General features: G+C 42.1%; 1 protein-coding gene across 7 annotated transcripts in view; it reads right to left on the bottom strand.

The window, feature by feature from the left end:
• LOC139264547 (tensin-3-like) overlaps positions 1 to 24,937 on the bottom strand; it is a 548,053-nt gene that overhangs the window by 341,377 nt on the left and 181,739 nt on the right. For 6 of the 7 annotated variants that reach the window (XM_070881176.1, XM_070881175.1, XM_070881177.1 and 3 more), the window contains 2 exons: positions 16,851 to 16,965; positions 1,659 to 1,696 (listed from right to left, as the gene is read on the bottom strand). The exons of the other annotated variant lie outside the window; for it this stretch is intronic. In XM_070881176.1, the coding sequence (XP_070737277.1) occupies positions 1,659 to 1,696; positions 16,851 to 16,965 (153 nt within the window). The remainder of the gene's footprint in view (positions 1 to 1,658; positions 1,697 to 16,850; positions 16,966 to 24,937) is intronic. 7 annotated transcript variants of the gene reach the window in all.

The following is a 24,937-nucleotide window of genomic DNA, read 5'->3' as shown; positions in this document are numbered from 1 at the left end:
TGAGAGGCTGGGGGCTGGGAAGAGTGAGAGGCTGGGGGCTGGGAAGAGTGAGAGGCTGGGGGCTGGGAAGAGTGAGAGGCTGGGGGCTGGGAAGAGTGAGAGGCTGGGGGCTGGGAAGAGTGAGAGGCTGGGGGCTGGGAAGAGTGAGAGGCTGGGGGCTGGGAAGAGTGAGAGGCTGGGGGGTGGGAAGAGTGAGAGGCTGGGGGGTGGGAAGTGAGAGAGGCTGGGGGGTGGGAAGTGTGAGAGGCTGGGGGGTGGGAAGTGTGAGAGGCTGGGGGGTGGGAAGTGTGAGAGGCTGGGGGGTGGGAAGAGTGAGAGGAGCGAGGCGCTGGGGTGGGGGAAGAGAGAGGGGCTGGGCGCGGGGAAGAGATACGCACGCTGGGGGGGCGGGGAAGAGAGAGGCGCTGGGGGTGAGGGGGGCGAGGAAGTGAGCGTGGCTGTGGGGGGGGCAAGAGAGAGGGGCTGGTGGGGGGCAGGGAAGAGAGAGGCACTGGTCGGGGGGGGCGGGGGGAGAAGAGCACTTGTTAGCAGTGTAGGAATGACTCTTCACTCAATCTTATCCTGTGGGCAGGCATCTGTCCACTCCAACGTGTGCCTTACCACAAAGTCAGCTGATATCAACAGCTTGGCAGTGCGGGTTAGCACATTTCCATCCCCCTCTGTACGGTAGAGTAAATTGGTGCTCCAACATGTTACATAATTAACTTTTTCTTATCCAAATTCTCAGTCAATCAAATGATCATATTTTATCTCATCCATGTATTGAGCAAAAACTGCTTATCAGAACTACTGTTCCACCACACCAATTAGTTTAGAGATCTTGGGCCCAAAATTGGCCCTCTGTTTTTTCAGCGCACCTCTGAGCCCCCGGCCGACATTTTACCTCAGAAGCAGCACCAAAAAAAATCCTTCTGACCAATATGGACGTCTGTGAAAAAAAAAACTGACCTAACAAAAAACCTAACTAACTCACTGACACTGGCGCAAATTAAATGGCCATATTTGCAACTCAAAAGATACACCAGAAAAATCAAGTTACACCAAAAAAACAGTGCATCTCATGGGGAAATTTGGGCCCCTTGTGTCTATCTCACTCAAGTTACTAAAACGTACTGTATTGCATATCAACCATGGCTCAGTGGCAGCATTCTCATCCGAGTTAGAAGGCTGTGGGTTCAAGTCTCACTCTAGAGATTTGAGCACCTAACCCAGGCTGTCACTTCAGTGCAGCACTGAGGGAATGTTACATTGTTGGAAGTGCAGCCTTTCAGATGAGAAGTTAAACCATGTCTGCCCTCTCAGATGGACGTAATCCCATGGCATTATTTTCAAGAAGTTGTTCTCCTAGTGTCGTGGTCAATATTTATCCCTCAACCATCATCATTAAACAGATTATCTCGTTATGTATCTTATTGCTGTTTGTAAGACCTTGCTGTGCACAAATTGGCTGCCATGTTTCCTACATTACAACAATGACTACACAACAAAAGCACTTCGGGACACCGCAGTCGTGAAAAACGTCATATAAAATCCAAGTTCTATCCTTTCTTTCTTCCTGAATTGCAGTGAACGAAACGGAGTGTAGAATGTTCCACAGATTAACTTATTTGCTCTGCAAAAAATTACAAATAAAGTAATCTATTTTTGTTCTCACTTACCTTTGACTCACATTTCTTGTGACATGCATATTTGCAAACTGGAAAAAAAATAAAAATAAATTAGAACAGTTGATCGCAAAAGCTGTTTTTTTTAATATAAACTTCATTAGCAAACGTGAATACAATAGGGTTATTCTGACTGTTTCCAGGCCTCTTCCAACTTCACTCCCTTTTTTGAGTTGGTGGCAGATGTCATGTTAGGAACAATGCATTGCTCATGTATATACCATGAATTGATGCAGCAAGACACCTTCACACATTTACCATCAACCCAATATAATAGAGGGGGGGTGGGCAGGGGGGGGGGAGAAGAGGCATGTGAATAGTGACAACTAAAATCCATTGTGCTTTGAAATTATAAGGTGGTAAAGTTTTACTATACGTTGAATAATCTGCAGAACTGCCTGCTAATTCAGCATCGCAATGTCATTGTATCACATTTGTGTCGGACACATGTACAATTGTAGAGCCATCACTGTTATTCTATGTGACTATTGGCAGCATGATCATTTCAGCTATTGGAAGAAACATTTTGATTTGTTATATAATGAATGGCTGAAGTGTTTACAAAATGGTGGCTCCAAGCAAGTCTTGTTAGTTTGTGAGGGTGACTCACAGTTTATAATAAAACATATCTGGATCAACTAAATGTGCAATTATGATGTTGCAATGATTAATCTCTCAGTAAAGATGTCCTCATGCATCATTACATGGAGCGTACTGTAACTGCCAAGACATCTGCCACCAACTCAAAAAAATATCAGACAGAAAAGTCAATAAAACTGTCCTTCACTAGTGCCACAGAACATAACTAAAAAGATAATAAGAGTAATTTCTGAAAACACCAAAAAATTACTGCCTGGCAATCACAACCACCCTCCCCCACTCGCCCTTATTCCTCTGATTTTCTGCTCTTATACCTGCTCCTCTGAAACTTAGAGAGACTTAGGTTGCAACAGTTGATGGTCTGTTTAACATGGCAAAGCCTGAACAGCCATCGAGCTGATGTCATGCTAACATCATAGAAATGGGATCAAACATGGGACTTCCCACTTTTGTAGGTGAACTTGCTTTCAATTCACTTCCACAGCTCAAAAATGGCTGAACATTTTGGCACGGATAGTCTTCAGTGTACTGTTGAATTGACAAGTCATGAGCAACTTCTGCAATGCTGTTAATAATTTTAAACTGAGCGCGAGTCTTTTCAGCTGCTCCAGGACAGAAAGTGATGCAGATCCCCACTGAAGTGAAGGACCTACCCGATCAACTGAGCTTCACGCGAGAAATTCCAAGATCCCGATTTTCTCCCGTGTTGCTTGCAGCTGTGCCCGGGAGATAAATCTTGCATTCCTGGAGACTCCAAGTCAATGCCGGATGGTTGACTACTCTAATTATGGCAGGTTTTACCAGAGGTCCCATTTTAGCACTGGGCCCGGTAGTCCAGGGTGGTAATCCGTCTCTGGCAGTGACAATCCATATTTTTGGCTAGGGAATGGAGTCAGCCTAACAAAAGAGGGGCTGGAGAGCAAATACAAAATCCCTGACAAGAAATAAGAAATAAGAGTTGGAGTAGGCCATTTGGCCCTTTGAGTAGGACATTTGGCCCTTTGAGCCTGCTCCACCATTCAACAAGTTCATGGCCTATCTTCAACCTCGACTCCACCTTCCCGCACTGACCCCATTTCCCTTAATTCCATTCGTTCCCAAAAATGTATCGAACTCTGCCTTGAATATACTCAACCAGTGAGCATCCACAGCTTTCTGGGGTAGAGAATTCCAAAGATTCACAACCCTGTGAGTGAAGAAATTTCTCCTCATCTCAGTCCCAAATGGCCGACCCTTTATTTTGAGATTGTGAGCCCCATGTTCCAGATTCTCCACGGGAAACATCTCAGCATTAAGCATGTCAAGCCCCATAAGAATTTTATACATCTCATTCTTCTAAACTCGAGGGAATATAGGCCGAGTCTACTTAATCTCTTGTCAGAGGGCAATCATCTCATCCCAGGAACCAGCCAATTGAACCTTCGCTGCACTCCCTTGTAAGACAAGTTTGTCTTTCCTTAGGTAAGGAGACCAGAACTGTACACAGCACTCCAGGTGTGGCCTCACCAATGCCTTGTATAATTGCAGTAAGACTTATTTACTCTTATACTCTAATCTCTTTGTAACAAAAGCTAACATACCATTGGCTTTCCTAATTGCTTGATGTACACCTGCATATAAACTTTCTGTGATTCATATACAAGGACACCAAGTCACTCTGAGTGCAAACACCTCCCAGTCTCTCTCAATTCAAAAAATATTCTGCTACTTTATTTTTCCTACACACTTCACACTTACCCACATTGTATTCCATTTGCCATGTTCTTGCCCACTCAGTCAACCTGTTTATATCTCTCGACAGCCTCGTTGCGTCCTCCTCACAGCTTACTTTCCCACATAACTGTGCATCAACAACAAACTTGGATACCTTACACTCAGTCCCTTCATCCAAGTCATTAATATAGATTGTAAATAGCTGAGGCCCCAGCACCGATCCTTGCGGTACCCCGCTAGTTACAGCCTGCCAACTCAAAAAGTCCTGTTTGTTGTTACTCTGTTTTCTGTCCATTAACCAATCCTCAATCCATGCCAATATATTACCCCCAATCCCATGAGTCCTAATTGTGTTAATAACATCTTGTGTGGCACCTTATCGAATGCTTTTTGAAAATACAAATACATTGCATCCTCCTCATCCAGTTATAATGTCTGTAAGCTTGTAATGTTGTAGTTCCACACTGTGGATGTGGACATATTGTGTTAACTGCAACTAAAGGTGAATAAATGAGTCAGCTGACCAGAAGCTTCCAGAACTTCTGAGATGCTGTCTGCCATTGTAGAAAGCTGTGTGTGCTGTGCTCTGTGAATATATCACATTTAGCGACGAGATTTTTCAAATGATATAAAGCTGAAATTTTGTTGGTGAAGGATTCAGCCAGCCGACCGAGAGACTGTGGAAGCTTCTCTGTCTTTGGAAATAGCTACAAAATCCGAGGTTAAAAAAAAACAAGCACACTGTCTCCACTGCAGAGACAAAATGACAGCACCCATTGCAGTAATGGGACACTCAGGTGAATATAAACGCTACCAGGAAAGGTTTAAGGCATATGTGGACCGGCTAGAAATGTATTTCACTGCAAATAATATAATCGAAGTTCCAGAGAATGCTGATCAGAACCGGGCTTTGTTGGAACGTAAGAGAGCGATCTTCTTATCGGAAGCGGGTCCTGAATTGTATGAAACACTGATAAATCTGCTTGTGCCTGATGAGCCAAAGGACACAACGCTTAGAGATTTTAACGAAGTTGGAGCAGCACTATAACCCCAAACCGTTAGAAATTGCTGAAAGCTATCGTTTCGGTATACGAAATCAAAAGACTGATGAAAGTATCAGTGATTACACTGCAGCATTAAAAAAGCTATCTATTCACTGTAATTTCGGAACTTTTCAAAACTGAGCATTGCGGGACCGTTTTGTTTGTGGGATGAAAAATGATGCGATCAGAAGAAAGTTATTGACGACGGATGGCTTGACTTTTGAGATTGCTCGCCAGACAGCGAGGTCGATGGGCATGGTCGATCAATATTCCCGAGAATTTCATAATAATTACGGTCGTCAGTCAACCGAGGTGAATCGCCTGCAGGTTCAAAGTAAAAGGCGGTGGGGGCCCAAAGTCTCAGAAACTGGAAATTCTAACAGAGCACCAAAGTCATGCTATAGGTGCCTGGGACAACACATTGCTCAAAGTTGTCCATATGTGAAGGTAGAGTGTTTCTTCTGCAGAAAGACTGGGCATCTTGCGAAGGCATGCAGACCTGAAGGGTAAACCATAGCTTTCAAAGCTATGAGAGTTCAGTTTTCAAAGCAATGAGTAGAAATCCCCAAAGACTAAATAGCATGGAACAGCAACAACAGGACGAGCAGAGGTTAGAGGTCCACGTCATCAGGAGCACGAGGTTAATGGACAGCGATTCGAAAAGTATAAAAATCCACATAGAGGTTGCAGGATTCAAGATACCAATGGAATTTGACACAGGTGCACCTGTGAGTGTTGTACTGGAGTCGCTTTACCTCAACAAATTGTGTGATTTCCCATTGGAGAAATCCAAGATGGAGCTGAGAGGATACTCGGGAGAGAACATTCCTGTGGCAGGTTGTATCATCGTACCGGTGAAATACAAGGATCAATTTCAGAACTTGCCTCTAATAGTAGTAAAAGGAGACAAGTCTGCCTTACTAGGAAGAAATTGGTTGAGATCACTGAAGTTGGATTGGAGAGAGATTTTGTGTGTTGAAACGAGATTTGCATCAATGGATGATGTTATCAAAAGTTATCTGAAGGTGTTCTGCGAAACAGGCAGTCCGATCCAAGGCTTCAAGGCGAGTGTCAGGGTACAGAAGGATGCTAGATCGGTTTACTACAAGCCACGTTCCATACCATATGCACTCAAGGAGAAAGTTGAGCAAGAACTCAAAAGACTAGAGACTGAGAACATTATTTCTAAGATAGAACGATGTAATTGGGCTACACCCATTGTTGTGGTACCCAAGTCTGATGGTAAGGTAAGATTGTGTGGTGATTATAAAGTAACCGTAAACCAGGTTCTAGAGGGTAATGTCCCCAATACATTGCCAAATGTAGAAAATTTGTTCGCAACACTGACAGGTGGTCAGATCTTCTCAAAACTGGATCTTATGAATGCCTACTTACAGCTTGAACTAGATGAGGAGTCCAAGTCATGCTTGACTATAAATACTCATCAAGGCCTATATCAATTTAATAGGTTACCGTTTGGAGTGTCTTCTGCCCCTGCCATATTCCAAGGGGTGATGAACCAGATTTTGCAAGGTATTGAAGGGGTAGTATGTTATTTGGATGACATACTAATTTCAGCACCAAATAAGCAAATTCATAACATACTGAATGAAGTCCTAAAATGGCTAGAGAAGCACAGAGTACGAGTGTCTGCTCGTAAGTGTGAGTTATTTAAAAACTCATTGGAGCACTTAGGGTACAGAGTTGACAAAGATGGTTTACATCCAACCATCGGAAAGCTGGATGCAATCAGAAATGCACTCACTCCCAGGAATGTCACTGAACTTCGATCATTTTTGGGTTTTTTGAACTATATGGGAAGTTCCTACCAAATTTGGCTACAGTATTACATCCACTGAATGAACTTTTGAAAAAACAGGTCCATTGGAAGTGGTCAGAAGAATGCGATACAGCATTGAAAGAGTGTAAAAGCAAATTGGTAGGAGCACCATGTTAGTTCACTATGACATATCTAAGGAGATTAAGCAAGCATGTGATGCCTCTCCGTATGGAGTTGAGGCAGTAATCTCTCATGTATTACGTAGTTGGGAGGAGAGACCAATTGCTTTTGCTTCACGCACTCTCAGTGCCAGTGAGCGTAATTATGCGCAAATTGAAAGGGAAGCTTTGGCATAAATTTTTGGAGTCAAGAAGTTCCACAAATACTTTTCTGGTCGTAAATTTACCATCGTTACGGACAATAAGCCCCTAACAGCAATCCTCCATCCAAAGTCCCCAGTTCCAACATGAGCTGCAGCCCGAATGCGGAGATGGGCTTTGATTTTGTCAGCATATACATATGATATTGAATACAGATGATCAGCGGATCACAGTAATGCTGATGCTATGTCTAGATTGCCTTCCCCATCAAAAGTTACATCAGATAGGGAAGTGGTGTTTTATTTTTCATACATTGTTGAACTGCCAGTCACAGCCGAAGAGATTGGTAGAGCAACCAAACGTGACCCAGTGATGTCAAAGGTGTATGATTATATTGCAAATGGATGGCTAAACCAGATAACAGACAAAGATATTCATCTAATCTTCATTCGATGGAATGAATTATCAGTCATACAGAAACATAGAAAATAGGTGCAGGAGTAGGGCATTCGGCCCTTCCAGCCTGCACCACCATTCAATAAGATCATGGCTGATCATTATCTCAGTACCCCTTTCCTGCTTTCTCTCCATACCCCTTGATCCCTTTAACCATAAGGGCAATATCTAACTCCCTCTTGAGTACGTCCAACGAACTGGCATCAACAACTCTCTGCAGTAGAGAATTCCACAGGTTAACAAGTCTCTGAGTGAAGAAGTTTCTCCTCATCTCAGTCCTAAATGGCCTACCCCTTATCCTAAGACTGTGTTCCTTGGTTCTGGACTTCCCCAACATCGGAAACATTCTTCCTGCATCGAACCTGTCCAGTCCCGTCAGAATCTTATATGTTTCTACGAGATCCCCTCTCATCCTTCCAGTGAATACAGGCCCAGTCGATCCAGTCTCTCCTCATATGTCAGTCCTGCCATCCCGGGAATCAGTCTGGTGAACCTTTGCTGCATTCCTCAATAGCAAGAATGTCCTTCCTCACATTAGGAGACCAATACTGAACACAATATTCCAGGTGAAGCATCACCAAGGCCCTGTTCAACTGCAGTAAGACCTCCCTGCTCCTATACTCAAATCCCCTAGCTATGAAGTCCGACATGCCATTTGCCGCCTTCACCGCCTGCTGTACCTGTAAGCCAATTTTCAATGACTGATGTACCATGACACCTGGGTCTCGTTGCACCTCCCCTTTTCCTAATCTGCCGCCATTCAGATAATATTCCGTCTTCGTGTTTTTGCCACCAAAATGGATAACCTCACAGTTATCCACATTATACTGCATCTGCCATGCATTTGCCCACTCACCTAACCTGTCCAAGTCACCCTGCAGCCTCTTAGCATCTTCCTCAGAGCTCACACCGCCATCCAGCTTAGTGTCATCTGCAAACTTGGAGATATAACACTCAATTCCTTCATCTAAATCACCGATGTATATTGTAAATAGTTGGTGTCCCAGAACTGAGCCCTGTGGCACCACACTAGTCACTCCCTGCCATTCTGAAAAAGACCTGTTTATCCCGACTCTCTGCTTCCTGTCTGCCAATCAGTTCTTTATCCACGTCAATACATTACCCCCAATACCATGTGCTTTAATTTTGCACACCAATCTCTTGTGTGGGACCTTGTCAAAAGCCTTTTAAAAGTCCAAATACACCACATCCACTGGTTCTCCCTTGTCCACTCTACTCGTTACATCCTCAAAAAATTCCAGAATATTCGTCAAGCATGATTTCCCTTTCATAAATCCATGCTGACTTGGACCGATCCTGTCACTGCTTTCCAAATGCGCTGTTATTTCATCTTTAATTATTGATTCCAACATTTTCCCCACTACTGGTGTGAGGCTAATCAGTCTATAATTACCCGTTTTCTCTCTCCCTCCTTTCTTAAAAAGTGGTGTTACATTAGCTACCCTCCAGTCCATAGGAACTGATCCAGAGTCGACAGACTGCTGGAAAATGATCACCAATGCAGCCACTATTTCTAGGGACACTTCCTTAAGTACTCTGGGATGCAGACTATCAGGCCCTGGGGATTTATCGGCCTTCAATCCCATCAATTTCCCTAATACAATTTCCTGACTAATAAGTATTTCCTTCAGTTCCTCCTTCTCACTAGACCCTCGATCCCCAGTATTTCCGGAAGGTTATTTGTGTCTTCCCTCGTGAAGACAGAACCAAAGTATTTGTTCAATTGGTCTGCCATTTCTTTGTACCTCATTATAAATTCACCTGATTCTGACTGCAAGGGACCTACATTTGTCTTCACTAATCTTTTTCTCTTCACATATCTATCGAAGCTTTTGCAGTAAAGCTTCCTCTCATACTCTATTTTCCCCCTCCTAATTAAACCCTTTGTCCTCCTCTGCTGAATTCAAAATTTCTATCAGTCCTCAGGTTTGCTGCTTTTTCTGGACAATTTATATGCCTCTTCCTTGGATTTAACACTATCTTTACTTTCCCTTGTTAGCCACGGTTGAGCCACGTTCCCAGTTTTATTTTTACTCCAGACCAGGATGTACAATTGTTGAAGTTCATCCATGTGATCTTTAAATGTTTCCCATTGCCTATCCACCGTCAACCCTTTAAGTATCATTCGCCAGTCTATTCTAGCCAATTCATGTCTCATACCATCAAAGTTACCTTTCCCTAACTTCAGGACCCGAGTTTCTGAATTAACTGTGTTACTCTCCAGCTTAATAAAAAATTTTACCATATTATGGTCACTCTTTCCCAAGGAGCCTCGCACAACAAAATTGTTAATTAGTCCTTTCTCATTACACACCACCCAGTCTAGGATGGCCAGCCCTCCAGTTGGTTCCTCGACATATTGGTCTAGAAAACCATCCCTAATACACTCCAGGAAATCCTCCTCCACCGTATTGCTAACAGTTTGATTAGCCCAATCTATATGTAGATTAAAGTCGCCCATGATAACTGCTGTACCTTTATTGCACACATCCCTAATTTCTTGTTTGATGCTGTCCCCAACCTCACTACTACTGTTTGGTGGTCTGTACACAACTCCCACTCGCGTTTTCTGCCCTTGGGTGTTCCGCAGCTCTACCCATACAGATTCCACATCTTCCTTACTAATGAGTTAATTTCCTCTTTAACCAGCAACGCTGCCCCATCTCCTTTTCCTTTCTGTCTATCCTTCCTGATTGTTGAATACCCCTGGATGTTGAGTTCCCTGCCTTGGTCACCCTGGAGCCATGTCTCCGTCATGCCAATTGCATCCTATCTGCGCAGTTAATTCGTCCACCTTATTACGAATACTCCTTGCATTGAGGCACAGGGCCTTCAGGCTTGTCTTTTTAACACACTTTGCCCCTTTCGAATTTTGCTGTAATGTGGTCCAGTTTGATTTTTGCCTTGGGTTTCTCTGTCCTCCACTTTTACTTTTCTCCTTTCTATCTTTTGCTTCTGCCCTCATTCTACTTCCCTCTGTCTCCCCTGCATAGGTTCCCATCCCCCTGTCATATTAGTGCTGTTGGGGAGGGGTTAAACTAATAAACACTCCCCCGAGGACATTGGTTCCGGTCCTGCCCAGGTGCAGACCGTCCGGTTTGTACTGATCCCACCTCCCCCAGAACCGGTTCCAATGTCCCAGGAATTTGAACCCCTCCCTCTTGCACCATTCCTCAAGCCACATATTCATCTTAGCTATCCTGCAATTCCTACTCTGAATAGCACGTGGCACTGGTAGCAATCCTGAGATTACTACCTTTGAGGTCCTACTTTTTAAATTTAACTCCTAGCTCCCTAAATTCATCTTGTCGGACCTCATCCCATTTTGTACCTATATCGTTGGTACCTATATGCACCACGACAACTGGCTGTTCACCCTCCCCCTCCAAAATGTCCTGCAGCCGCTCCGAGACATCCTTGACCCTTGCACCAGGGAGGCAACATACTATCCTGGAGTCTCGATTGTGGCCACAGAAACATCTATCTATTCCCCTTATAATAGAATCCCCTACCACTATATCTCTCCCACTCTTTTTCCTGCCCTCCATTGCAGCAGAGTCACCCATGGTGCCAGGAACTTGGCTGCTGCTGCCCTCCCCTGGTGAGTCATCCCCCCCCAACAGTATCCAAAACGGTAGCAATAAAGATTGTATCATGTGGGGTGCAAGAGTGGTTATACCAAATAAATTCAGGTCCAAATTATTGGGAGACCTCCATGACCTGCACCTGGGAATGTGCCTGACCAAGGGTTTTGGATGCAGTTACTTATGCTGGCCAGGTCTTGATAAAGGTATAGAGTACATCAGTCGTCAGTATACGACATGTCAATCGGTAAGCAAACAACCACCATCAGTTCCATTACAGCCATGGAAATGGCCTCCCAAGGTGTGGCAAAGGCTACATGTTGATTTTGCTGGGCTAGAAGGACAATAATTGTTCAATGTGATTGATAGCCATTCGAAGTGGGTCGAGGTATTCCCAATGTGGAAAATAACAAGTAAAACATTGGACATTTTGCCGAGTTTATTTTCTTCATTTGGCCTCCCAGAAGAAATTGTTTCGGATAATGGACCACAATTTTGTTCAGAAGAATTTGCACAGTTCATGAGCAAAAATGGTGTGAAACATACCAAGGTTCCACCGTACCATCCTGCTTCGAATAGTGCAGCAAAGCGCACTGTACAAATTGTAAAACGTGCTCTCAGAAAATAAATGTTAGATCCAAATCCAAAGAAACGACAGTTGTCATTGGATCACAAATTGGCTAATTTTTTGATTACGTATCATAATACTCCTCACACAACTACTGGTAGAACACCAGCAGAGTTGTTTCTCAAACGACAGCCACGAACCAGATTGTCGTTGTTAAAACCAAATTTGGCACAGTCCGCAGAAGAAACGCAATTAAGACAGAAAGATAATCATGATAGAGGTAGAGTAAAAGAGAGAAGTGTGAAATTAAATCAGAAAGTGAGAGTGAAGAACCATCACCATAAATGGTTAAAGTGGTTACTTGGAAGAGTAGTGAAGCGATGTGGTCTTCGCACATATTAGGTCAAGATGTTTGATAATGGACAGGTTAAGTTTGTTCATATTGATCATATTTTACCTACAGACATGGAAGGAGTTGAAGGTAGAAATGATTCAATTATTTCTGACTCATCAGATAGTTTTGATACACCCATAGCATATCCTACATCCAATGTACTGGAAACAAATCCAAGAGAAAAGCAGAATTTAAGTCCGAGTCCAAGTCAGGATAACAAAGAGTCTGAAGTTAGAGTGAGTTCAAATGAAAATCAAGGAAATCCCTTGGAAGAAAACGTTCCTCAGGATGAGCCTCGAATGAGTTTAAATTTGACACCATGTTTGGAAGGTTCAGTTCGAGAGCGAAGGTATCCTCTTCGAAACAGAAAACAAGTGGTTAAGTTAAATTTGTAAATATGGCAAAATAAGTCCATATCCTTTGTTATGTATAAACATGCAAGTTATGTATGATGTTTGTTATAATTACATTTCTCCCTCCTTAATAAAGAAGTTATATCAGGAAGCTTGCAATGTTGTAGCGCCACACTGTGGATGTGGATATATTGTGTTACTGCAACTAAAGGTGAATAAATGAGTCAGCTGACCAGAAGCTTCCAGAACTTCTGAGATGCTGTCTGCCATTATAGAAAGGTGTGTGTGCTGTGCTCTGAATATATCACACCAGTCTACTTATGATATTTTCAAAAAATGATTTGTCAAACACGATTTCCCTTCCATAAAATCTCTGCCAAATGATATTATGATTTTCTATGTGCCCTGTCACCACGTTCCTAATAATAGATTCTAGTATTTTTCCTGCTACTGATGTCCAGTTAACTTCTTTCCTAAATAGCGGTGTTATGTTTTCTACTTTCCAATTTTTGAGGACTGTTCCAAAATCTAGGGAATTCTGGAAGATTTAATACCAGTGCATCCACTATCTCTGTAGCTACCTCTTTTAAAACCTGAGGATGCAAGTCATCAGGTCCAGGGGATTTGTCACCACTTCATCCCATTCATTTCTCCAGTACTATGTCTTTACTTACACTCATTTCTTTAAGTTCCTCATTCTCTATAGACCCTTGGTTCCCCTCTATTTCCGGAATGTTTTTGGTGTCTTCTACCGTGAAGACAGATATAAAGTATTTGTTTAATGTCTCTGCCAGTTCCTTATTGCCCATAATAATTTCTCCTGTCTCTGCCTCTAATGGACCGACATTTACTTTCACTAATCTCTTCCTATTTACATACCTATAGAAACGTTTACAATTTGCTTGTCCCTATGCCAATTGGCACGAGGCTCAGGTAACAATCCAGATATTATTACCTTTGAGGACCCCAACTCCTCAAACTCCCTCAGCAGAACCTCATTCCTAATTCTACCTATGTCGTTGGTTAAGAACATAAGAAATAGGAGCAGGAGCAGGCCATTTGGCTGATCTGATCATGGACTCAGCTCCACTTCCCTGCCCACTCCCCATAACCCTTTACTCCCTTATTGCTCAAAAATCTGTCTATCTCCACCGTAAATATATTCAATGACCCAGCCTCCACAGCTCTCTGGGGCAGAGATTTCCACCGATTTACAACCCTCAGAAAAAATTCCTCCTCATCTCAGTTTTAAATGGGCGACCCGTTATTCTAAAATTGTGCCCTTTAGTTCTAGATTCCCCATGAGTGGAAACATCCTCTCTGCATCTACCTTGTCGAGCCCCCTCATTGTCTTATATGTCTCAATAAGATCATCTCTCATTCTTCTGAATTCTAATGAGTACAGGCCCAACCTACTCAACCTTTCTTCATAAGTCAACCCCTTCATCTGAGGAATCGACCGAGTGAACCTTCTTTGAACAGACTCCAATGCAAGTATATCCCTCCTTAAATAAGGAGACTAAAACTGCATGCAGTACTCTAGGTGTGGCCTCACCAATACCCTGTACAGTTGTAGCAGGACTTCTCTGCTTTTATACTCCATCCCCCTTGCAATAAAGGCAAACATTCCATTTGCCTTCCTGATTACTTGCTGTACCTGAATATTAAATTTTTGTGTTTCATGCACAAGTATCCCCAGGTCCTGCTGTACTACAGCACTTTGCAATATTTCTCCATTTAAATAATAACTTGTTTGATGTTTTCTGCCAAAGTGCATGACCTCACACTTTCCAACATTATACTCCACCTGCCAAATTTTTGCCCACTCACTTAGCCTGCCTATATCCCTTTACATATGTTTTGTGTCCTCCTCACAACTTGCTTTCTCACCCATCCTAGTATCATCAGCAAACTTGGCTACATTACACTCAGTCCCTTCATCCAAATCATTAATATAGATTGGAAATACTTGAGGCCCCAACACCGATCCACTCGTTACTGTTTGCCAACCAGAAAATGACCCATTTATCCCGACTCTGTTAGTTAGCCAATCCTCTATCCATGCTAATATATTACCCCCAACCCCGTGAACTTTTATCTTGTGCAGCAACCTTTTATGTGGCACCTTATCGAATGCCTTCGGGAAATCCAAATACACCACATCCACTGGTTCCCCCTAGTCACCCTGCTCATTACATCCTCAAAGAATTCCAGCAAATTTGTCAAACATGATTTCCCTTTCATGCTGACACTGCTTGACTAAATTATGCTTTTCCAAATGTACTGATGCTGCTTCCTTTATAATGGACTCCAGCATTTTCCCAACAGATGTTAGGCTAACTGGTCGAAAGTTTCGTGCTTTCTGTCTGCCTCCTTTTTTTAAAAATAGGGGCGTTACATTTGCAGTTTTCCAATCCACTGTGACCTCCCCACAATCCAGGGAGTTTTGGTAGATTACAACCAATGCATCCACCATCTCTGCAGCCACTTCTTTTAAGACCCTAGGATGCAAGCCATCAGGTCCAGGGGGCTTGTCCGCCTTCAGTCTCATTATTTTACCAAGTACTACTTCTTTCGTGATAGTGATTGTATTAAGTTCCTCCCTTCTTATAGCCCTTTGATTATCCACTATTGGGTTGTTTTTAAAGTGTCTTCTAGCGTGAAGACCGATACAAAATATTTGTTCAAAAGTCTCTGCCACTTCCCTGTTTCCCATTATTAATTTCCCAGTCTCATCCTCTAAGGGACCAACATTTACTTTAGCCACTCTCTTTCTTTTTATATACCTGTAGAAACTCTATCTGTTTTTATATTTCTTACTTGTTTACTTGCTAGGTTCCTACATGGACCATGAAAACTGGATCCTCTCCTTCCCACTCCAAGTTATTTTCCAGCTGAGAGGGGGTCTTTAACCCTGGCACCAGGCAGGCAACACAACCTTCAGAACGCCCGGTCGCAGCTGCAGAGAACAGTATCTATCCCTCTGACTCTACTGTACCCTTCCACAATTCCATTCCCCTTCACCTCCCCCACTTGAATGGCCTCCTGCACCTTGGTACTATAGTCGGCCTGCTCATCCATCCTGCAGCTTTTCCCTCATCCACACAGGCAGCAAAAACTTCATACCTGTGGGATAAGCAAAGGCAAAGGCCGAGGCTTCTCCAGCACTGCACCTGGGGTCTCCCCTTACCTGCCCGAGTTGCAGTCACACCTTCCTGTCCCTGATCACTTGACAGACCTGTACCATGACATAATCTCAGGGGTGCGACTGGCTCCTGGATCAAAGTGTCCATATAAATCTCCTCCTCCCTGATGCCCCGCAATGTCTGTACCTCAGACGCCAGCTCAACAACTCTGAGCTGAAGTTCCTCACGATGCAGGCACTTGCTGCAAACATGCTTGTCCAGGGTTAGAATGCTCTACACAAACTCCACAAAACATTTGAACAATAACTGACCACCTGCATCAATAATTGGTATATGAACTGCTGTGGACATCAGCAATCCCTCACACAGCAATATATTGCCATGCATCTGTCACTCGAACATGAACTGCAAGTGTATTCTTCTGCTTACCAAAACCATAGACACAAGCACCTTGAGCATGCATTGCTGCCACGTACACACACTTCTGTAACCAACATTACTTTCTTGAACATAGAAATGTTCTGTATGGCAGTGAGCCAAATGATTAATATTGCACGTCATCAGAAAGCATGTGTACCTACATGCTCATGCTGTCCACAGAAATAACCACACGAACAACCACACTCAATACATAACTGAGTGGTTTCAGCACCGACAAGAAAAGCAGAAACTGGAAAGAGCGAAAGGAAATTGTAAACCTGATTGAATATGAAAGGAAAGGAAGCTAGGCAGACAGGAAAAAAGGTAAACAGAACAACGATAAATGTAAAGAGAGGCATTACAGCACAGAAGGTGGCCATTCAGCCCAAACCAATAACATGCAGAAAAATAAGAATCCCATGCAGAGATGTGCCAGGCCTTTTTTCTTGTTCAGTTTTTTGATCATTACAAAGCTCTTTATTTACTGTCAGCTTTGTTTTATTCACTTGGTGTTCAGACCTTTCATTTTTGTTCCTCTATATCTTTGATCATAGAACAATCTTACTTTCTAACACTATTAATTCCATTGAGATTAAAATATTCTCCTTTAAGAGTCTTAACATCAAGAATTCTCTGGAACCCAGGTCTTACTCCTCACCCCACTGCCACTGACAGGTAGTAGGTGTGTATTCCAGCTGACACATTTGTGTCATACTAAAATGAAAAAGATTCAAAGAAATAATTTGCAACATTTTATAAATCAGTAGTAATGCAGTGTGGAGACTCACCTCTGCATGAAAGGCCTTGACTGCTGTTGATGAGTTGTTTGCAGATGCTGCAGGTTTTTGGCTTTTTGAAAGTCTTGTTCTTGAAGGTATGGGAACTGGAAACTAACTCTTCGGGCTGAAACATTAAACATTAGATAACTTCTTCAACTTAAATTTGAGAAAGCAGGAGTTTTACTTCACAGTGCATTAAAAAGAATGTTTCTAAAACTATTTTAGGTCACAAGTTAAAAACTTGGCAATGTAGCTGATGATAGAAATCTCAGCTAACCTAACCATATGAAACTAACAGCAAACAGAAAATAGTCCACAACTTACATTCAACCTGACTGTGACAATAAGGAAGTTCTATGTTCATTTCATACAGCATCTTAAAATAGCTTAAAAGAGGATAGGGTTAAGGATAGTTCCCCGAGTTACTCAGGAGGTATTGGTGCAAGGACAGGTAGACAAACCTTTGCTGGAGATGCTTGGGCTGTGATTGGATGGAAGAGTGGAACCAGGCAAGAATGATAATGGACCTGGATAATGGAGGAGAATGGGTGCGGTCAACCATTTCAAAGGCTGCAGAAAGGTCGCGAGATAATGCACCACAATCACAGTCACTGAGAATGTTGCTCATGACTTTAATTAGGGCCATTCGGTACAGTGGGAGAGGCGTTACCCTGACTGGAGCAATTAAAATGGGACTTGCAGAGAAGGTAAACATAGATCCTCAAGGCAAAAACAAGTTCAGAAATCTTCGACAGGAAAGGGAGGTTGAAGGTAGGACTGTAGTTAGCGAGGGTCAAGAATGTGCTTTTTGAAGAGGATGGTGTTGACGATAGTTTTGAAAGAGAGGGGGGACACAGTGCATAAGGAGCGGGAACAATATCAGCTAAAATTGGGGCTAGGAAGGGAAGTTAGATGATCAAGTACTTAACAGTAATGGGGTCGGAGCTTAGCGATGGTAGGGGAGGAGATAAGGGAGAAACTGGAGAGTGACAGGCTCAGGGCTAGGATAGGGGAAGTTTGGCTCAGTGGTCAAGGAAACTAATCGAAGCGGTAGAACTGATGTTTTTTTTTTAAATCTTGGAGATGAAGAAATCCATGAGCTTCTTCTATTTGCTGTTAGAGGTGAGGATAGAGGAGACAGGAGGAGGTGTTTAAGGAGGCAGTTGGTTGTGGAGAAAAATTATTACTTTGCTCTCCAGGATGATTTTAGAGTAGTCAGTGGTTTTGGCAGAAACCTTCGCTAAAGTTTAAAATTAAGGATGAGTGACAGGTTGTCGATTGGGAACCAGGCAAAGCTGATTGGTCTAGAGATTATTTGCGATAAAGGGGCCTTGTTCCAGGTGCAAATTGAATTACATGCAGTTAGAAATGTGTTTGGCATTCTGACAATGTGAGATAAATGGCATCCTTAAATTGTCTACCTATTGTGGGATTCTGCAGGGTTTGGTTCCAGCAAAGGCACTGAACTAGATGACTGGAATCCTCAGTGCCCACAAACATGTCGTCTTCAAGGTCCATAGAAGAGACAAACCTTACTGTTCATCCAAAAGCACAGTTACTCATCAGAAAAGGGGCTATGAATCCCTTGTAAACCAAATCTGATTTTTATTGCTTTTGTTTATATAAAGTATTTTGCTGATTGGAGTATTTTTCTGTGGCTTTTTGCCTGCTGTGCATTTTTTATTTAGGGTTTAAAAACTGATCCAGTAGTTCCTGTGTCGACATATTGCTGTGATGTTGTAGTATTTTCTGCCTTTGCAGGTGACAAGAGAATGTCGGAAGCATCCCACAAATTATCCAGGAAGTGCTTTACTGCAATTCAGGGTCAATTGTTCAACCAGGGGGTAAGAGGCATCGATATTCCAAAGGCGCTCAGTCCGCTTATGGAAACTCCCACTTAGCCATGAACACGAGAGTCGGTGTTGGGATAAGACCTAAACTCCAGCAACAACAAACAAAAAGATGTCTGGGACTTACATCCCCAACCTAACTTTTGGCCGCAATGTATCTTGGCAGCACAAAGTCACCAGAGGGCACTCTGAACATTAAATGATAACAAAAAGCAACCAGCGTTGCCGACAGTCGTTGTCCTGCTGGTTGTTAAAATTTAATACTTCATGTGCTAAAGCTCATTCTTTAATGAGGCAGCTTGCTTCCTTTCACTTGTGACCTGATATTCTATACATCTTTCTGCCTCCATTACCAATATTCAGTGCTACTCGGTCTCTTGTTCTCAGCGAAAACCAGAACAGGAATGTCGTTGGGAAGGAGACATCTGTAGTGCAAGATTTTAAGGATTATCAAAACTACAGCTCCTATTAAGAGTGGCTGGCCATCTGGAATTTTTTTTACCTCCACTTTACTGGTGGGAAAGGGGCTGGCTCGCACGCAGCAGCTTCTCATGCTGGCACGGTTCAGAACAGGAGCTCGGTGGTTAGGAATCAGGATGTAGCATGTTTAAGACTCCATTTCAGTTTTGATGTACATTTTCTGCAATTCTTCAATTTTAAAAGAGGGAGCAATTAACATATACCTTCCAGTGAAAATCAGGGCAAAATTGAACATGCCAGAACTGCCAATAATTTTGAACCTTTAATTATTTATGCTTGAACATATTTTTCATCCTGATGGCTGAATGGGTAAATGAAATATGTAAGTGAGCCATTCAGGTCAAAACAATCCCACGTTTAATCCCCGAACTGTATGGAGTTAACTGATCTCAGCCAAGGCTGTTACCAGTGGCTACAATTAGTCTTGTTGTCCCTGAATGAGATTGGAGAAATTAATAGCCTATGCTCCCTTCCTGATTGCTTTCAAGCGACCTTTGCTGAGAATATACATGCAGATATCAAGAGGATGATAGAATCAAGCATAGCTGTGATGATTGATTAACCTGCCAACACTCAATGTCCACACTTGAAGCACGACCACTTAGTTTAAGTCATCAGGATCAGGATTGATCGAGATGAAATCAGTACCAGAAACGGGGGAAATATTTTCCACCCAATTTATTCAGGCTATACTATTTTTTCTTCTGCAGTGATAGTGTACTACAAAGTGAGAGGAAATGTAAATACCACATTCAATTTTAGCTCCATGTTAGCTGAAAGAGCCCTATAAAACAACACAGTGGAAAATTAACTAAAACAGAAATCCAACAGGCTGGCGTTTAAGCTGATCAGGGGAAATTTTAGATTAAAAAAAAATATTGGTGAAAATGTATAAATTGAACATGAAAAAACCATTATACTTTGAAGTTGCATCGTGCAAACATCACTAATATCTCTGACGTTGAAACGAGTAAGCACCACGCATTACATTAAAGATAAAGATAATGCCCCTTTAAAATGTTGACAAGACACAAATACGGTTAGTAAAACCTTAGCACTTTAGAATGCATGAGTCCATGAGTCCTTGGAGTTGATTCATGAGAAAGAAAACAGAATTCTTCTTATGAGTTCCATGTGCATGTGCGTTATGGATGTGAAATGGTTGTATTTTACAGTATTCCACATCACTTCTGTTGTAAAGTGACAAAGCCAAGTCTGTTCTTTGTTATTCACATTCCAGCTCTTTGCAGGGTAATTTAACACGGCTGCTTTTACAGAAAGCTTACTCTGTTCATCGTCACATCGCCTCATTTCACATATTCCCATATATTCTCAGGCAGAATGGTAGGAATTTTATAACCATTTGGCGTTTTCAAAATCCACAGGATTTTGTTACATAAAACAGAGCACAGATCAGTGACAGCACAGATCGAGAAACAAGATTCAAGGCCAAAATCACTTGCACTTTTAGGGACGTTTAACTTGGATATTATAGAGCCTCCCTGTTCAGAACAAAAACATCGGCACTGCACACAAGTATAACAACCCCTCCAGCAAATACACTTGTTTATAAACAAAATTGAAGAGTATGAGAGAGTTGTATCTGTTTTTTTTTTAAATGATTCTAAATATGTTTACAAGTATTATCCGGAGCTCATGCATACAACTACCTTCTTTTCTTTGATCCTACAATGTACATGGACAAGAGTCATCATTATAGAATCCTTCCAAGCAACCAAGAGCTGTGTCTGATCACATTCTATGAAGTGGAAATTACTTTTATTGCAGCAGACAATAATAGTCCAAGTGTTTGAAGGATAAAGTTGCTCCTAGTTTTCCTTAGTTCCAGTGGAAGCAGAACCCAGAACAAATGTTATCCACTTAAAATAGTAGCTTTGGCGATACTAACACACAATTCAATTCTCCACTATTGTAGAGCATGAAAAATAAATGAGTTGAAGCTGCCATTAAAATAGTAAATTCAATCAAACATAATAAATATTTGAATACCACAGTTTAATTTCAGGACCAGTATTTAAAAAAAAAAAGGAGGTAAGTAGGAAAGTATACACAGTTTAGCTTATTATGGGGCATTGTTCCATGTTATACCTTTCACCTACTAGCCATGCGTTCAATGTATGCATGAACTACAAGCTTTCATAATGGAGATAACACTGGATAATATGGAAGTAATTGCTGAGGTAACATTTGCTGCGATAATGCACAATATCATCTCTACCAGAATCTCTGGAAAGCTACATTAAGAAATGATATACCTTCCAAATAAAGTAAAATTAAACCCACATTAAGTTATGTTATTCAACTCAATCTCGTACAAAGCAAAAGAAATCGAATATCTCACTGTATGCTTTTTCTACTATGCAGCATTAAAGCCCTATGAAGGTTTCCAGAACAACTGTTTGAGTGTCTGTATTTTCTTTTCACACGATCAATTTAATAATACCCTCTTTCTAACATGTTACAGTACTGCAACAGTTCCAACAAAGTGCACAATGCAAAGTATTCATACATCATGTCTGAAGTTTGGTAACTGATAATTATAACAAAATTTGCTGGCAAGCAGCTTTGGCTTTTCAGATTCAAATCTCACTGTTAAGACATGTGGATGCTGCTTTTAGTTGCTTTTTTTGGTTGACTTACCAACAAAAGCTGCAAACCCACAGAGCCCATTTTCCACATACCATAGAGTCCAGTGTTGACAAATTGCAGTATGTAATGGAAAAGTATATTAGGATCTTCTCGTCTGTTTTAGCTTCAAAAATTAGATATTTCAGTTCTTCTTGCAAATATAATCACTGAAATAGCCAATGCAGTAATCCAAGAACAAAGGCCATAAAAAGGCTTTATAATGATTCCTACAGTACAGACTCTCCTTTTAGTTTCTATTCAGGAGATGCCCGACCATGACCTTCTCATATGTGAACTGCAAAGAAAGTTCAACCAAGTGAAGGCTGAAAGGGTCCTTTATGATGGGGGAAGGTATTAGTAAACCTCCTCCTGTCAGGCAAAGTAAAATTTACAGTAATTAAGTTTTCAGAAAATTATTTTCTCTTTAGTGTAGATGTGACTGGCCCAGCTGGCTTTCAGGACTGTAGTTAAAAAGCTCCTCAAATACAAAATATTTATCTTTTAAAAATACAATATCTGACTTATATGATAAATAATTGGTTTCTGTCTTATTCACTACATACAATTAGGATAAAAGATTCGAAATACTGCTTGTAGTTTTAAGTTGCTGTTAGAATTCTTAAGAGACCTCACCAAGTACATCACTAAAGTTGAAAAAAGTACCAATAAACAATGTAAAATTTCTCAGAGTACAAAAGATTTTCTGTGGACTCCTGTACCAAACCACAATATGAATCAAATGAATACAACTGATCCTCATACCTTTCTAGACACAACAGGTAAGAATGACTTGCTAAGTTTTGTTTGATTGAAAGCTATATCTGCAATGATAGCGCCATGGTGCAGTACATTATGGCATCAGACTGTTGTGCTCCAGAGTGGTGGAATGGGATTTTACGCTCACGTCACACTTAACACATAGTTGTCAATCTGTGCCACAACACTGGAGAAGCCCTGAGCATTGAGGTGTAATTGGCGGAAGCTCAAGTCATCTCTACCCTCCATTTCAAACCCCAGATGGTACATGGGAAAACTGTCATTAAAAGGATACCATGTTACTCAGTAGATAAATGCATTGCATGTTGTGGTACTTACTGTGCCATACAGATTAGAGATTCCCAGGTCAAAATGTATTCTGTGCCCAGTTAGTACAGCTCAGCCAGGACAGTAATTGGGGATTACAAATAATGTCAGTGTTTCTGGACTGAACCAGGAAAAATCAATCAGCTAAAATTCCCACTACTGATCACCATCCAGTAACTACTTTGGAAATCGTGTATGTTTAAATGCTTGTCAAAGCAGGATTGGTGGCACTGTGAAATCACCAATGGTTGAATGACCTGCTGACAGTGGGTTTTATTTGGTTATCTTGTGACACAGCTGCAGAAAAGGGGGTGAAATTGGGTGGTGAGACCTACCACTGCTCATTGCCCTGACCTCAATTTCTCCACCCTGCCCAGTGCAAGCAAAGGCTGACAAAGGAGTGCAGGGCTCCATGTTAATGGGAGAAGACAATCTCTCTCATATATGTCTCATATCTTTTCAAGTTGCTGTTTCTCTTGCCATCTGTCTCTTCTTCCACAATTCTCTTTCACTTCCCAAGTCTTTTATCGTCTTTCTATTCTCTTTTCTCTGGCCTTTGCTTATTTCATGTTAGAGATGATAGGTGGCATGGCATAGTGTGAAGCAACAAACAGCTGCAGGCTACGTTTGGTGTTACAGGGAAAATGGAGACCTCCATTGTTCTCTTCCCATCACCTTCCCCAATTACACACTTCCTCCCAGACCCTTGCTCTCACTGCATCCTTTACGACTACAACTTCCCATTATATCCTTCCCGCCTCCTCACTCCCATCCCTAGCAGCGAACCCGGGGACTGGGAGAAATTTAGAACTCAGCAGAGGAGGACAAAGGGTTTGATTAGGGCAGGGAAAATGGAGTACGAGAAGAAGCTTGCAGGGAACATTAAGGCGGATTGCAAAAGTTTCTATAGGTATGTAAAGAGAAAAAGGTTAGTAAAGACAAACGTAGGTCCCCTGCAGTCAGAATCAGGGGAAGTCATAACGGGGAACAAAGAAATGGCAGACCAATTGAACAAGTACTTTGGTTCGGTATTCACTAAGGACACCAACAACCTTCCAGATATAAAAGGGGTCAGAGGGTCTAGTAAGGAGGAGGAACTGAGGGAAATCTTTATTAGTCGGGAAATTGTGTTGGGGAAATTGATGGGATTGAAGGCCGATAAATCCACAGGGCCTGATGGACTGCATCCCAGAGTACTTAAGGAGGTGGCCTTGGAAATAGCGGATGCATTGACAGTCATTTTCCAACATTCCATTGACTCTGGATCAGTTCCTATGGAGTGGAGGGTAGCCAATGTAACCCCACTTTTTAAAAAAAGGAGGGAGAGAGCAAACAGGGAATTATAGACCAGTCAGCCTGACCTCAGTAGTGGGTAAAATGATGGAATCAATTATTAAGGATGTCATAGCAGCGCATTTGGAAAATGGTGACATGATAGGTCCAAGTCAGCATGGATTTGTGAAAGGGAAATCATGCTTGACAAATCTTCTGGAATTTTTTGAGGATGTTTCCAGTAAAGTGGACAAGGGAGAACCAGTTGATGTGGTATATTTGGACTTTCAGAAGGCTTTCGACAAGGTCCCACACAAGAGATTAATGTGCAAAGTTAAAGCACATGGGATTGGGGGTAGTGTGCTGACGTGGATTGAGAATTGGTTGGCAGACAGGAAGCAAAGAGTAGGAGTAAATGGGTACTTTTCAGAATGGCAGGCATTGACTAGTGGGGTACCGCAAGTTTCTGTGCTGGGGCCCCAGCTGTTTACATTGTACATTAATGATTTAGACGAGGGGATTAAATGTAGTATCTCCAAATTTGCGGATGACACTAAGTTGGGTGGCAGTGTGAGCTGCGAGGAGGATGCTATGAGGCTGCAGAGTGACTTGGATAGGTTAGGTGAGTGGGCAAATGCATGGCAGATGAAGTATAATGTGGATAAATGTGAGGTTATCCACTTTGGTGGTAAAAACAGAGAGACAGACTATTATCTGAATGGTGACAGATTAGGAAAAGGGGAGGTGCAACGAGACCTGGGT

Source organism: Pristiophorus japonicus, chromosome 5, assembly GCF_044704955.1.
Source record: "Pristiophorus japonicus isolate sPriJap1 chromosome 5, sPriJap1.hap1, whole genome shotgun sequence".
Lineage (NCBI taxonomy): Eukaryota > Metazoa > Chordata > Chondrichthyes > Pristiophoridae > Pristiophorus > Pristiophorus japonicus.
This window is presented reverse-complemented; position numbering and strand designations above follow the sequence as displayed.